We start from the raw sequence: 16,490 nt of genomic DNA, 5'->3' as shown, positions 1-16,490 counted from the left end.
GGCAAGCTTATCCCTGCAAGGTCGTGGATCGTTGGTTAGTTGCAACACAGCAAAAATACAATTATTACCCAATGATAAAAGTGTCCAGTCAAGGTTGCATACAAAATATCTACTTTATTATTATTCAACAGACCGTTCGAGCAAAATACAAAATACAACCCACCTGTAAAGGAAAACATAGGACAGACAGTTTCAAGAAGGAAAAGGGATGCACTCTGGATACTGACAGGAGGGTAGTTGGTAAAGTAATCAATCACAATAGTTCAAGGATAGTTGCTTTCAGCACAAAGGGAGCAGTGGGTCGTAAAATGTCACTAGGGGCCTTCGGAGAAGGACAAGGAGGCCAGAACCACAATGTACCTTGTGCTTGGAGAAGAAGTTCTTGGTGCTCGGCAGGGTTGACTTGGTTTCAGGGCGCTTTGCAGCTCCTGTGACAGAGTTCAAGATGGGAAACAGCTGCGGGTCTCTAGCGGCAGACAGTTCGGCAAGCGAGGCTGGATGGGTGGCTGCAGACTGGCCTACACGGCGGTTATGCCTCAGGAATCGTCTATGTGCTGGTTGGCGAATCTGAAGCATTGGTGGAGGCATCTCCGACTACGTTGGCGACTGTGGCGTGACAACAGCGGTGCAGTTGGTTGCAGCTCGAGGGGCTTGACTGGCTCGGAAATGTCCTTTAAGGCGGATGCTGGTTGATGCTTGTCGATGCACACCTCTCCTAGCTTGTTCACTGGGCTCATGTCGCCCTTTAAGGTGGACGGCCCAAAGCTGAGGAGAGTGTTGCAGGCATCAGCCTTGTCCTGGGTTTGGTTCAGTTATCGCCCTCTGTTCGTTGGATGATGTTTAGGAGAAGGATCTTGCTTTCCTCTTTGGAAATACTGGCCTTCGTTCACTCGCGGAAGCTGTAAGGCAGACTGTACCTACAGCCAGGGTCCAAATGAGTTCTTCTTGTTGCTCCTTGCAAAGTCTTCAGATGATTTTCCAAATGAGGGGCTAAATAGGCCGCAGTGAGTGGGGTAGGCTAAGCCTACATTAATTAACCAATCCTGGGTTCCCACCAATAATCTCATGTATGTGTGAGGTCATAACCAGTGTGCTTTGCAAAAGACAAGGTAAAGGGATGAAAACATGCAATACTAAGTCCCACCCATCTTCCTGTCTGTTGTGGATCAAAGGGTTAATTAAGCACTCTGTGGTTCCCGATTAAAGCGGCAGGGCTCCCTTGAAGCTGCTGCAGTACCAGAATGTGGTTGTCGCCATACCATATAATCTTACCTTCAGAATGGGGTGCCCGTGCGTGGATGACTACTGTAAATACATAGTCCCAGACACGATAGGCCACTGCCCTTGATGCGGAGAGCTGGGAGCTGGCTTCAGGTTGACACAGTGCGCATTAAAGGTTATTGGGCTTTCCTGCCTTTTGTTAGTCCTGCGGCCAGGCCGCCCGTTTGCAGGCTTGAATGAACTCCGATTAATATGAAAAGCTGCCATCAGCAATTAACAACAAACAGGGTGGATCAGTGGAGCCAGTGTTAATTAGACTGGCCATGGTAGGAGGAAGGTTTTGCGTTCCTCCTTCTGAGATGCCTTGATGTACTTGTGGCTGTCATTTTCCAACTAAATATGACAGTGGGGACGGCGCCTGCAGGCTGTGTCGCCCGAGAGTACACAGGGTCTATGCGTATGTCGTGCAGTGAGCATAGGAAAATGTGTACAGATCAGGCAGGCACACAGGCATCCCAAAAAGGAACTGCCTGCAGACTGATCCAGAGGGCAGGTGTGGGCATCCACAAGTGCAGGTGCTGCATTCCTCCCTAAATATCCTTTTTTAATGAGTGCAGGAAGCAGATGACCGCAGGGCGATGTGAAAATACAGCAGGTGCGGTCTGCGGGGCTTGAGATATGTGTGTGATGTCATAGCAGAGAATTAGGAGTTTCATAATCCTTTGCAGGGCTGTCACAGTCAGTAGTTATGGAAATGAGACAAGGACCATGCTCCCCCACCCTCACCTCAATGCTTGCCCTTCTCCCCCCTCATTACAGCTCTTGACTCTGCTAAATCTTCCTAAATCATCAATCTAATTTTGTGTCACTGTTCTTAGTCCTGTAAACTCAGACACTCTCCAAGCCATGCTGTGCTCCTTATCGTCCCACTGCTATTTCTGCTTCCCTGTCTGCCAACAAATTAGTACACTTCTTTTCATCTAAAATTGGCAACATCTGGGACACCCTCACCACTCCCCTCTCCGCCTACTTAGCTTCCTTCTCCCACCTCCGATTTACACTACTTCCCACCTTTGCTCTTTTCCCTCTACACCGTCCACTTAGCTCAGACCTATTTGAAGGACTGCTACCCCTCCCCCCCCCCACTGTGCACCTGCTGACCGACGGGGCCCTCAAATGGTTAAAGAGTGTGCACTATTTACCAGCTCCGTTCTCTCCTCTCGTCCCTCTCTTCAAACCACGTTATCCTCTCGATTACCACCTGCTTCAAGGTAGCAACTACCCTCAAGAAACACTCATCTGACATCAATTATCCTGCCAATTATAGGCTTTTCCCTTGCCTATCCCACTACTTAGATTCTTTACTGTAAGCTCTACCTACCTCAACAGCAAGGACCTACCTCCACAAACCCCGGCCATTTGTTTTTCCGGAGCTATCACTCTACCGAAACTGCCCTCTCCCATATCTCCAACATTCTGTCCTCTACACACGACAACAAATTATTCTCAATCCTAATCCTACTTAACCTCTCAGCTGCCTTTAGCACAGTGTATCACTCATCTCTCCTTAACATCCTTACTGCACTTCGTAAACATTCACCATGTAATGAAACATAGCCGCCTATAAACCAATCCCCCATTCCTGTTGGAGTCCCCCCAAATTGTTGCTTTGAACCATTACTGTTCACCGTGTACATCTCTGCCCTTGGAGAGCAGATCTCCTCCTTTGGATTCTCATACCACCTCTTTGCGGGTGACTCACAAATCAACTTCTCATTCCTTAGCTTCACACCTAACCTATCATCACGCATGTCTGCCTGATTCTCTGTGATGACACTGTCATCTTATGCTCACCCCCACTAAGGCCACAGTGATTTCCTGCATCCGATGCCCCTCTGCTACTTCCCACTCCCCCACCTCTTCACATAAAGTATGCAACCTAGAGTACACGTTGACAAAAACCTCAACCTCCATCGTTTCATCACTACCTTTTCTACAGTTGTCAGGATTAACCTCTTCTGCATAAAAAAAATCTGCCCCATCTCACTTACAACTCCACTTGCAATCACTAGTACTTAGTTGCCTTGACTCCAGTGTGTGAGGGGTCAGTAATGCGAGGCAGACACCTGTTTTGATGATTTAGCAACATTTGCCATTTTATTAGAGAAAACATCATCAAAATGCCTCACTCTGCCTAGTATGCTGAGGATTTCCCTACCTAACAAAAGCGAAGGGGAAACACTCTAACAAAGGATAACTGGCCCTCGCACTATCAACAAATACATAAAGAAAATATATGGCAATAACACATGATATGAACATTCACAGTCTCTAAATAACCTTCTAAGGTGCTGGGTGGTTTCCCTTCCCCAGGATTCAAAGCCAGTTTGTCTAATGTCCAACCAAAGAAAGAAATGTCTCAAATCAGTTCTTGATGTTCAAAGTCAATAGAAAGGTTTGTTAACCAAAGTGCCAATGATAGCAAATCTCTTCTCCTTGGTTAAATATTCACTTTTCACCAAATAACACCAATGGTAATCCCAGCCACAATGCTTTGTCACCTCCTCAAGAAGACTTGCCATAGTTCACAAGAAATGCAACATCCACCCTCATCAGTGATACACAGTTCTTGGTTAGCAGTTAGTATATTCTTGGTAACAATTGTAGACTTCACAATGGTATATTTGTTGGGATGTCTTCTTAGTGCTTCTACTTCACTTCTACTTGTATCATTATGAGAACAGTCATCTTTGCACTTTGTTTAGGCTACCACAATGTTGCATCTACTGACAACCATATATACCACCACAGCTTCAGTACTTTGGACTACTACCACAGCTTCAGTGATGTGTACTTCTAGATAGACTTCGGCAAGATATACACAAAGTACTTCAACAACTTCAAGTAGGCAAGGCACTCTTTCTTTGAATAACCTTCTTCAAACGGGGCAGCCTCTTTGTCTCTCTGGTCTGTCTGTCTGTCACAAGAACAACCCGAGTTTGCCTTTAAGAATCACTTCTCTTTGTCTTCCACAGTCACAGTCTCTGGAATTCCAGGTTGTGTCAACTGCAAAAAATGCTTTACAAGCAGCCAGTTTCCCTGCCCCAACTTTACCTGCACCTTTCTGCCAGTTGTTGGCTCAAATGATTACTCAGAAGCTGTGGTGCCACTCTCTTAGCTTCGGGTAATACTTGCACAGTTGTATCGTAGGCCAATTAACTTATCAACTTCACAGTACAGTTGTATTGCTTCTTAACTCTGAGAAGGGCTGGTTTCACTGTTAATATGGTGAGCATCTTGGCTTGGGCAATGCTTGTTATTTTCTTCAATAGTTATATACTTTACCTTCTTATAAATTAAAGGTATGCCATGTTAAGATAAATATAATTCAGTCTTTCTTTAGAAAAAACAATTAGGCAAATGCAACCACTTCTTGATATAGTTTTTGAGGTTTAAAGATTGCTATATAATTGTGTGAAAGTGAAGGATAGAGTTCAGTCCTCCACTGGGAATCACAATTAGGCGCACGCGACCATTCTTTCATGTAGTTCTTTCAAGTTAAAGATCGTAACGCTTGTATTGTCAAGACTAGATGTTCAGCAATGCCCCCACGCCCCAACAATTGGAGCTTGGAGGACAGGGATGGGTAGTTCACAAAAACATGGGAAGATCTGGGGAAAATTGGGGACAAAGGGAAGATGTATAATATCAAGTCTGGAAGGGGGCAGAGTCATGGGTGAAAGAAGGGGAGGGAGGGCTTGGACCAAGGATATATGAGTGCCAATGTTTTAATGTGAACATTTTTGTTTTGACCTTTGACATGCCAGTTCTTGTAAAAAACGTAATAAAAAGTTGTTTTAAAAAATAATAGATGTTCGGTAATGGTCTTAGCAGCGTTCTCTCTCCTTAATTAGGGACATGCAACAACTCCTTCAAGCCATAACAGTCTTTCAATGAGGGAACAATGGGTTTAAGCACTTAAGCTTCACAAGAGAGTAAAACGCCTTTTACTTTATACACGAGTGCTACATTTCCATTTTTCTGTGTATTTCAGCTTCAACTAACAACTCTTACTCGTTTGACTTCTTACACGAGAGAACGGGGAACTGGATACTGTTGCCGGAAATTCTTGTGCAAGGTGTTAGAACCCTGTGCTTCACTCACCAGCTTATTGTACACTGATCTACTTTCCAGACTTCTGCCACAGCCTCTACTGTTTCTGGCTTGTTGGGGACCCACACCCTTCTTCTGTAAGGGTGTCTCCAGTCCAGCCACACGTTTTGGGAGCGACTCTTGCTCCTGAGACCCACAGCTTGACAACTGCTTCTTGCCTCCGTCTCCTGCACATCCAATGCTCTGCAACCACAGCAACCAGGCTCACATGTGGAAAGACAGCTCTCCTGCACGTCTTCTGCTGTGCAGCCTCTGCACTTCAGAGTTTGGGGGCACAGGACCTTCTCAGAACAAGCAGGTGAAATCTTCTGTCTCCAAGTTCTGGCTTCCCTCTTGTTCTCCAACTTCTGCATGGTTTTCCAGCCGCATGTCTTCTTCTGTCTGGTACTACTGCTACAGCTTGCATTCCAGTCACAGTTTCAACTCCTCCCACTCCTTCTAATTGCCTGCACCTAAGGGGGCCTTTTATGCCTCCCAGGTTCCTTTAGGTGTGTGCTTTTAGGCTTGATTGCCAGACTACTGCAACTGCATGCCTCTTCAGCCCTCATCCTTTAAGGATTATAGGATTTATAGTCCCCCTTCAATAAAGTGAGCTCTTTCAACTTCTGCAATTTGGCAAATAGCTATCAAAAGTGTAGTATTATGGGGAAAGTTAAACAGGGGGTTTACCAGTCTTCCTGGTCTTTCCCACCATCCCATGTGATTCTCCCGCAGTACACCACCCCCACGGCGGGGATCAGGAAGTGTCTGCCTTTCTCTGTCCACATGAGGAGGGTCCCAGACCAGGTTTCTAGGAGGAATCATCGCTGATTCATCACAAGTACCATGCTCCTCCTGGGCCTCCCACTCATCTCATTCTCATCCCTCAACAAAGTCCTACATTTTGCCAGCCAGCATCCTCTATTTTCTCATCTGCTACAGTCCTACCCCCCAATCATCGCCTCCACGCTGGCTGACTTTCAATGAGAAAATGGACCCTCTTCAAATCACCAACCCCCTAGCTCACTTGATCGACCGCTTCTCTCCTCCATGCAACATCACCGTCTGCCCTGCCTTCCCTTGAGATTGTGCCCACTCCCTCTCTTTGCCCTACTGCATTGAAGCTCCCATCCTTCACACGTCAAAAAATACCACCACAATCCTCTACTTTAAATCTGCACTCAAGCTCAACACCACCTCAACCTCGAAGGCGTACCCTATTCCTACTCCCCCACAACACCCCCTCTCTAACTACCCGTCCCGATCTCCATTATAGATGCCTCCTTGTAAACTGTCGTCCCCTTATGCCGCTGTATAATGCATGTCTTGTCAGGTGCCTGGTTTCTGTACCCCTTCATGCCCTGGTGAAATGCTCATCACCTTTCGCCCCTAAAGTACAGCACCTGGAACAGGACGGTCCCGTTGACTGTTATGGCTCATTTTGAAAGTATTTCTAGTCGAAATACCCATTTATGTATAAATACTACTCGCCAAAAATCCCTTTCATGTGTCAAGGGGGGAAAGCCTATAATAGGCTCTGGATTAGTCTCAGCTACCTCATAAGTTCAGTTGAAATGATGCAAAACGTTGCAATTTTTTTGATCAAATAGGGTCAGTGCTTTAGAAGGCTGGGGGTAGGAGGCACTAAAATATGAGGGGAGAGAAGGGACATCCTGCCGGAGTTTCTACCAAACAGGAAGCCACCCCATCCTAAAGTACCACCTGTATGAGTGCCACCACCTGAATGGCCCTATATACACCTATATTGTTCACTGTATTTTTTATAATACCACTGAATTATTTATTTATTTATCATTTTTAAAGCTCTCACACAGCCCGTCGGCATCGAGACAGTGCCTTTTTATGTCTTTTCTACAAGCAGTTAAGCTTCAGCCGAGTTGCTGTTTGTTTGCATATTGCACAATCTGTGAAGAGGATTTGCTACTAGTATTTTGTTTACCCAAGGTAACTCTTAAGTGCCTTCCCGCCAACCCATCATACAGTGAGTATTAACACCATGACCCCTGGTGCAGGAAATGCCCAGCATTTGGTTGACACTAGAATGATTACCATCTTGCTATTTTGAAATACAATACATTAAAGGTAATTGACGCAGAAGCCCATCTACAAACGCTCATGCAGCTCTACAAATGGCCTCAGATGGTGCCCTTTGCTGACAGGTAAGTGCGCGCTAAATGCCAGCAGATGCCTTGAATATCAAAGGCTGGACAGGAGCCACTTCAAACTCTAACTTTGCCTGTGAATGCGGGACAGCATGGGAGGCAAGAAACCCCCCTGCGTCCATTGCCCGGCAGCCACCCCTGCTTAGGACAGTGGGGGGTTAGGTTCCCCTACACCCTGCTCTTCCCTCAGAACAATGTGGGTGATAGATAACCCCCCCAAACCCCCATTTCCTATGCTCCTGCTATGCTGTTATTATTATCATCATCATCCTTTAGTGGCAAAAATGCCATTCTGTTTTCAGATAGGCTTATGGATCTGATACAAACGATAATGCCCTAAATCACATATCTAATGACACTCATCAAGTGTGTAGACACACAAACACACACAAACATACACACACACACACACACACACACACACGTGCAGCTTGAATGCCTACTAAGCAGCACGTGGACACCCCCATGACTTAGATATAACTTGCATGAGCCATGTGAATTCCAAATGCATGTATCCATTTGCAAGAGCAATGGAACAGAGGGGAGGCACCAGGAAATAATGATACACAGAAGCATTTTGTTGTATCAACGCCTAATAAATGCTCAATAAATCAATCAAATCAAGCATTTTCCACAATTGAACAACCATTATTGGCCCTGGGCTTACAGAACGACCAGGGCCAATCAAGTTCAAGCAGAGCGGACCATAAGACGCTGCCTATTACAAAATGGCGTCAAAGATGGGAGCATTGGAGGGGCTCGAAAATACTGCTGCAGGCTTACGCTGGGCTGAGTAACAGGAGGAACAGCAAAGTCACCACGAGGGGGCAGGTCAATCAATTACATTCAATCTTATTTACACAATAACAGTTACGGTTAGTGCAGAGACCACTCCAGTCCTAGCAGAGACGCTATCCCTGCATTTACTCTATGGACACTTGCTTATTATTCATGCCCGGTCGATTCTTAGCTATTTCATTTGGCTTGCTGCAGGGAGCAGGGAATCATGGACCGTATCTAATCCGCGAGACCTCCGCGACATTCATGAGGGCTCCTCTTGGGCTCGGCTCAGCACTTGAGACCGCGCCAGATTTACTCTGTGTGCAACGAGTTCCTGAAAAGGACTGTCCTGGGACATTATCTCAACTGGATCTTAAGGAGACACTAGATGTCAATTTAACAGCTATGAGCCACAAAAAAACTATGAACCACAGCACCACTAATTGAGAGCCTTTTTCCAAAGCCCTCAAAGCAGAGACTTGGGTCCAGACTGGGAACACAAGACAATGAAACAGAACGTACTGTCTGAACTCCCCGACAGGGGGTTTGATTCTCAAATGCATTAACATGCAAATGTCCTTTCGTATTAAATAACAGCCCTTTCACCTCAATGCTGGCACGCCGCTTAGAACGGAACTGGGCGCAGAGAGAAAGATGAATCAGGCAGCAGTACTGAACCAACCAACTCCAACGCTGAAAACTCTTGGTAGAACGGCTGCTTATCGACCAGGAAGAAACAGCCCGCTCCAAATTAGCCAAGAGATGATGGCAGGCGTCCTAGGAAAACCATAGTCGGGTTGCACACTTTCAAGTTACGGCACTGAGCAAATAAGAAACATCATGCAAGGAGGGCATTTACCAATTGGGAATCCCATTAATGGGAGTCACGAATTCTAACAGGATATATATCGGGATTCTGAATCACGATAACATTTGTACTAGATACCAACCATGATCCCAAAATGCAAGGCGGAGGGAGGGGTAGATTAGCGCACTGGGGGAAGGGAATGTAAGGTAAATGAGTATGGTTTAATCCTTGCAAGTTGGGATCCTGTATGTTTATAATTGGAGCAACGATCCTATATGTCAACATTAAAAGGATTCCAGTACTCACCAGAAAGGTCTTCCAAAGGTTGTCCATTTTTACTGTAGAGCGATGGGTCCAGGTTCATCCCCCCAGTGCTGGCGTCCATTGATACATTCCCCTCGCTGTCCGTCTGTGACCTACGCCGCAAGAGTCGACCAGAGTTAGTTCAATTTCAGAGAATCAGAGTCGCAGTCAGCCTGCCTCCCCTGCCCTCTGAAAACACTGGCAGCCTGACTTTACATAATTTATAGGTCCCACGAAGGAGACTGCCCTAGAAACTGAAGCAATCGTTCAACTGGAAAAATGAAATATTTATGGGAACATTTTCTGAATGTAGACATCCCCCAATCCTCTATATCACGTGTTTGATATCATGACATTCCTTAGGTCGCAGTGTGCGATATTTGCATTGAGCACATGTACTACAGGAACATGTCCTAAAAGCACTGACAGATTTAACAAGGAAAACACAAGATTGTCTTATACAATACAAGGATAGCAAGTGGTATCTTACAGCTCACTGTCATCATGCAGGTCTCCCAGAATCAGGCGAAACTGAGACCTCCTCTGCCTTCCATGCAGTCTCTTGCGGAAACGGGTCTTATGAGTGTCATGCAGGTAGTAGTCTACCGTGGTATGCATTCATCCACAAGGCGCATGTTATATTTGTACCCACGGAAAACACACATATATAACATCAGGAAATACATGGTTCAACGATACAGGTTCGCATTATGGCGATCAGACTACATAAAACAACTGGAGTACTCTACTGGAGTACTCAAAACCTTAATGTTGTGCCGTGGAGGTTCCACCCACACAGGGGCACAGGATCAGCACTCACTACCACCTGGAACAACTTCAAGTATCAGGCAGACCCCTACGGAGCAGTTGAAGTCCACCTGGATGTTGTAACGCCTTCAACACAATATAGCACACAATCTCTATTAACCCACTGTCCCAGATGTAGATCTAAGAGCGAGCTCTGGGCGTCCTTGTTCCTGTCAGACCGAGTCCTAATTATGTCTCTTCTTCCTTTTCACTCCACCCCTCAATAAGTTCCCTACAGGGTTCTCCTTGCTCTACCCTCTCGCCTTCCCTTTTCAACCTCTCCTTAAAGCCTCCTACCCCCTCGTTCAAACCTTGTGGCACCCATTACAATGCCATTTCATCGACAGTCGTTTTTACGGCTCGGTATTTCACGAATACACTTTGCCGAAAAGGTGTTGCGGGGTGGGGGGTGGGGTCAGGAACATTTAAAAATAGGTGGAGGGGGGAATTTTTGGGGGGGCACCCCCAAAAACACAAAAATAAAAATGTGATGACTTTTTTTCAGCTAAATGTATTCGTAAAAACACCAGTCGTACAAATTACTGTCAATGCTATGACATAGAACCATATATGCACCAATGTGACTAATCCCATCCTACACTCCACAAGTATCCAGAGTGAGATGGCGGCAATCTTGGCCAACGCCTACTTGAAATTAGTTGCTGGAGGACCCTAGCAAGGATATGCAACCTGTGGTTCTCCAGATGCTTTGGACTATGACTCCCATGATCCCTCACCATGGAATATATTGGCTACGGCTGATGTGAGTTGGAGTCCAAACATCTGGGGAGCCAAAGGTTGCAGACATCTGCAAACATCTGTATCTAAATGCATGCAAGAAGGGAATTAGGACATCGCTCTGCCATTTTCTCAGTGGCCAGCAGGGGTGCCACCTAACACCTAAGCAAGGGCAGAATGTTAGTGTAAAACTCGACCTCTTAGAATTTCCATGGGTTCAACCAGGTAGTACTTTGGCGGTATTCACCAAGGATTGGTTCTAAAAGATTCCCCCTCGCACCCATGTACAGGGAGGTGAGTTAACTGGGCTAGAATCTGACGAACTTGCTTCTTGCAGGTGTGTTGGCATTTTGAAGCCTGCAAGTGTACTTCCCTGGGGCTTTTTTCGAATCCAGATTCTTTATTACAAGCATCTGCTGTGAAAGAGAGAAGTTGCTTGAGCCAATTGGAATGTGACTATGAGGGAAGGCCCGGCCAATACCAGGCACCAATACATGCTTAGGAGCAGGGAATTGTCTGCTTTTGGGGGTGGGGGGCGTTTGAATGGGTACTGCACTTATTTATCTCAACACTGACAGAAAATAGAAAGTGAAACTAGCCAGGAGACTCGGTGGTTGGTTTTAGAAGAGGCAGGAGGAATGATATGGAGCTGTTCCTCTGGTTGGTTATTTGATATTTTTTGATATAGGATACTTTATTTCTATCGCGCTCGTACACAAGTGTTTCAGAGCGTGAGTTGGGGAGGGGAAGTGAATTTGTGTAGGTAGGATTCGTTGTAGTCTAGGGTAGAGGAGCATTGCAATCGATAACAGGGGTCAGGTAGAGTTGGTGAATTAGGTTAGAATATGGGGGTGTTTGGGACAAGTGATTTGTGGGTGGAGGAGGGGTAACACACCAAACCAGGAGAAGGCCAATGCAGCGAGAACCCCACATGCCTTTTTGTAGGCAGGGAGCGAACGGGGTGCGACGCTATCATGTCTCACAGAGCCTTTCACTCCCAAGCCCAAAGGTATCAGGACAGAGTGATCACCCAGAAGGTCGAGGTTGGTTTAGCCCACAAAGGGACATGGGAGTCACTGCATCTTTTTCATCAAGCTTTAGTACAGACTCTTAGTGGAACTCCAGAGGAGCACTGTTGTCACATCTTCAGCTACACTAACCTCAATGAGAAATGGTTCCAGAAAGGGTTCATAGGAGGCATCCCTGGCTCTAGTCCCTCTGCTGAGGAGGGCGTAATGTGCACGTCAGTAATGTACACATGCCATTTAGAGGCTGCTTGTCTGCAAGCATGCGCATGCGGTGAAGAAGTGTGTGCAAGCGCAGGCGTGCCACTGTTGCCATTTATCAGGATCCAGAAGTGTCTCGCCAGTCGCCTGTACTGGAAAGCAGTGCACAACCCCATTAGCACCCCAAAACACCGGCAAGACACTGATCTCTTACTGCATGCTATAGTAGTGTCTCAGTGGGCACCCTGGTGAGTAGCGGCAACATCGGCTCATTCACATAGTCAAGGCAAAGTACGGAGATCATCTTTCTAAGTGCAGATTCAAGGATTTTAAAGGGATTTGGGAAATAGACATTTTAGTTTCACTACAGCTTGTGCCGCTCTCTGCCCCAACTTCCAGTGCTATGCGGATGACACGCAGCTCATTGTCAGGCTCCCATCTGCCACATCTTCTCAGTCTCTCATCTCTGACTGCCTGTCCACCATCCAGGAGTGGTGTGCCAACAATGATCTCTGCCTTAATGTCAGCAAGACTGAGATTCTCCACATTGGCACAACCACACCCTCCTTTGCTGTCACTCTATGGCCGGCCTCTCTTGGCCCTCTCCTGGCTCCCACCTGTGAGGCTAAAAACATCGGGGTCATCTTCGACTCCACACTCTCCTCCTCTCCTCACATCTCTGATATCTCTAAGAAGTCACACGACCAGCTGCACCTCCTCAGAGGTATTCTACCTTTCCTCTCCTTCCCCCAGAAGCTCACTGTCTCCCGAGCTCTGGTTTTCTCTAGGCTGGACTATTGCAACAGCCTCTTTCGAGACCTGCCTGCTTCTACCCTCCGCCCTCTGCAGCTCATCCAGAACTGGACTGCGAGACTTGTCCTTGGCCTCAAGCCCAGAGATTGCATCTCTCCAGGACTGAAATCTCTGAACTGGGTCCCAGTGGCTGCAAGGATTAAGTTCAAAACCCTCTGCATCGTCCACAAGGCCTTCTGGGGCCAAGGGCCTCAATACCTTCAACTCTCTCTTCCCAAATATCTCCCTTCTCGAGCTCTTCGCTCATCCACCTCCAACTCCCTCAGGGTCAGTCGCTTCTCCAAGCAACGAGTTGGTGGTAGATCACTTTCTTCGGCCGGGGCCTCCCTCTGGAACAGCCTCCCTGCCCCCCTGAAACCTGAGGAGAACCATCTCCGGTTCCGGAAGCACCTCAAAACCTTTCTCTTTGCTTCTGCTTTTTCTCCTCCTCTCCCCTGCTGATTTCATGGCTTATACTGAAACTGCACAGGTTTACCTGCCCACCCTCTGATCTCGGGCACAGTTTCCCCCCCCCTCCGCCAGTCGCACACCTGCACTGCCCTCCTGGAAACCCCTGCACTTGGGGACTGTTCTCTGTAGCCCTACAGTCCTACCACTAGCGCTTGACACCTGATGCCTGCACTTACTCTTCTCCCTTGCACTTGCCACCTGTTGGCCATACTTTATTTTGTTATTTATTCGATTATCCCATGTATTGCACTGTCCCCCTTCCCCTTCCACCCCCTGCCTCCCTTCCCATGCACTTGCGCGATGTGATTGACATATGGCCTAGTAGGACCGTTGTCTCTCTTCCCTCTGTTCCCCCTCCCTTGCCTCGTCGCGCCTTGTAACACTTGTGTATAGGCGCGTTATAAATGCCTCATCATATCATATCATAGTAGGGAATTACTACATAGGCAGAACTGTAAACTCGAGAACTTGACTTTTTTTAAAAGCAAGGACCCACTTTGAAGGTCATATTCAAAAGACAACTCATACAAGACTTTTTCTGAGAAAGACTTTAATTGCTGCAGTGGCAAGAATACCCACTTAAAGGACATTTTCAGGAGAATACATTTGGAGACAGTTGAGAGTAGAGCAAGGAAGTCAACTAGTTGAGGAAGTCCACGCTTCTGCAGTTGTTACTAAAGGGATCCAACCGAGAAGGATTCCAGTACAGTTGGGCTTACCGGAGTAGCTCTTCTTCTAGGCACTGAGCACAGGGTTTCGGGTACGATTCCATTCAAACAGGTCATGACAACGAATAGGAAGGAAATAGTATAGTGCCCCTCATTAGTGGATATCTTTTCCTTCTTACAGCTCTCTGGTTGAGAGGAGATACTGTTATTTTGTCACATTCCTCCTCCCCACTAGGGTGTAGAGACTGCAGCGGAAACTATAAGCCACCGCAGGTTAGAATATCTGGGGGATAAGAGCTCCTGCAGAATTCGGCTTGTGAGGACCTACGAGACATACATGTATCTTGTAGGCCGAGGAGGACGCCAAACCATTGTTGAATATTGCAGTTGCGGAGTATGCCATTAAGTGTTAGCCACCTGTGCATTATCTAGTGTGGAAGTGCGTGAATACAGTGCTAGGCACACAAAGGTTTTGTGGGAGGGGATTACGTGAAAGCAATCTTAGGCACACGTTTGTGGTGTAGGTGGGGGTAGTAGGCCAAAGCAGTGTTAGGCAAACAGGACTTTTGTAGGTGTGGGACTGTGACAAAGTTGCGTTAGGAGAACATGGCTTTTGCAGTTTGGGGATTATGTCATAGCATTCTTAGGCACAAATGACGTTTTGTAGGCAGGTGAGTATGCCAAAGAAATGTTTGACAGATGTGCAGCTTATAGGTGTGGGAGAATGCCAAAGCAGTGTTAGGCACACATACATTTCGAAAGTGTGGGAGTAGGCCAAAGCAGTATAAGGCAGATGTGCACTTTGTTGGCATAGGAGGACTGTCAACATTTGGCCTGGGGGGAAAGTATAATTGTCTGTCCCATGTTGCAGCGACCCTAGACTACAATGCAGCTGTCCCAACTTCCAAAACCAGTAAACGCAATACAAACCTCTCCTCCCACACATTCTTAAGTATACATAGAAGACATGATTGACATCACTTTCCTTTTATGCAACATATCTTTCAGTTATTTTTGTGGTTTCAAAGGAAACTCTGCCACATTCTAAACATTGTATAATGATTTCATCAGGATAATACAACTGGTGAAATAGGAGATCTGGGACTTGAGACCCGGTTTCCTCATGTCCCATTTTGAAATTTGACAGTTTACTACATCTCGTGGCATCTTTAGTTTTAAAACAATGTAAAGAGGTAGCAAAGCAAGAGTAGTGATTGGTAGAACTAAGCCATTGCTGAATCAGGATGTCTGGGTTTACTCTCCCATTCAAATATTGAGCTGGCATGGCAGGAAACCCATGCCTGGCTTCCTGCCCACAACACAAAGCCCTTACCTGCCACTCTGTCTAACCACCCCATAATGCCCACACATAAAACCCTCACTTGGCATTCCATCTCACCACCAATACAAATTATTTAAATGGATATAATTATTTATGGATGAACGCTATAGATCATACACCCTTATGAGCGAGACCTTCTTTACAAATCGTTTAAGAAAATAAGCCACTGAGGAAACGTGATTTCATAAGGAACACATACTATATGAAGTGTGGAAGGTGGATATTTTTGCCCTGTCTTTTCCAATTTAGAAAGCAGAGGAGACAATCTTCTCCTAATCCATATTCAATATTAGAAACTACAAAAGACGTTCTGTAAAGTTGTTATTGAAGGGATAAACCAGTACACCTTTCAATAAATCTAACCTTGAAAGCACCAATTTGTTGACAAGAGGGGAACCTATTAATCATCTGAATACTGAGACACATATATTGAAGAATACACCCAATTGTACAGGCTAGATTAAGAATATAATTCTAATGAAAACTCAGTATTATTGTAATGTTCATCTGTACAATTGTGGGCACTTTCAGAGCACCAAATAACACGGTCAGGAAACCTGAAAACAATATATGAGGCATTTTTATTGAAACATATTTTAATAAAGCAAGTATACATCACTTCATCAGAAAAATGAAAGGGGTTGAGCCAGTCCCATCATCGGGTGAAGTGGCATGCAAGCCAGGCACAGATCTCAGCAACAATTAGCCTGATGATCTTTGCAGATCTGCCTTATGTACCCTATTCTCCTTAGCCATCACCTTCCAGTGTCCTTCCCTCACACTCATTCTCGATGCCCTCCTTTCCTTACGCATACATTTCAAACCCCAATTCCCATTTTGCTCCACCCGTGAACCCTTAACTGAGTCCCCTTCCCTTGCACCCAACCCCTTCCCTTACCCAAATTCCATAGTCACCAATTCCTTTCCAATCACCCCTTTTAATTGCCCATTTAGCCATGCCCATTTCTTGCCCCTCACTACCTTCCACTGCCCTGGCTC

The 16,490-nt window shown here is 46.1% G+C and overlaps 1 protein-coding gene across 9 annotated transcripts in view; it reads right to left on the bottom strand.

Moving 5' to 3' along the window:
* Positions 1-16,490, bottom strand: part of NAV2 (neuron navigator 2) — a 972,027-nt gene that overhangs the window by 446,673 nt on the left and 508,864 nt on the right. For all 9 annotated transcript variants that reach the window (XM_069623466.1, XM_069623467.1, XM_069623469.1 and 6 more), the window contains one exon: positions 9,451-9,560. In XM_069623466.1, the coding sequence (XP_069479567.1) occupies positions 9,451-9,560 (110 nt within the window). The remainder of the gene's footprint in view (positions 1-9,450; positions 9,561-16,490) is intronic.

Source organism: Ambystoma mexicanum, chromosome 11 (assembly GCF_040938575.1).
Source record: "Ambystoma mexicanum isolate Mex_15411 chromosome 11, UKY_AmexF1_1, whole genome shotgun sequence".
Classification (NCBI taxonomy): Eukaryota; Metazoa; Chordata; class Amphibia; order Caudata; family Ambystomatidae; genus Ambystoma; species Ambystoma mexicanum.
This window is presented reverse-complemented; position numbering and strand designations above follow the sequence as displayed.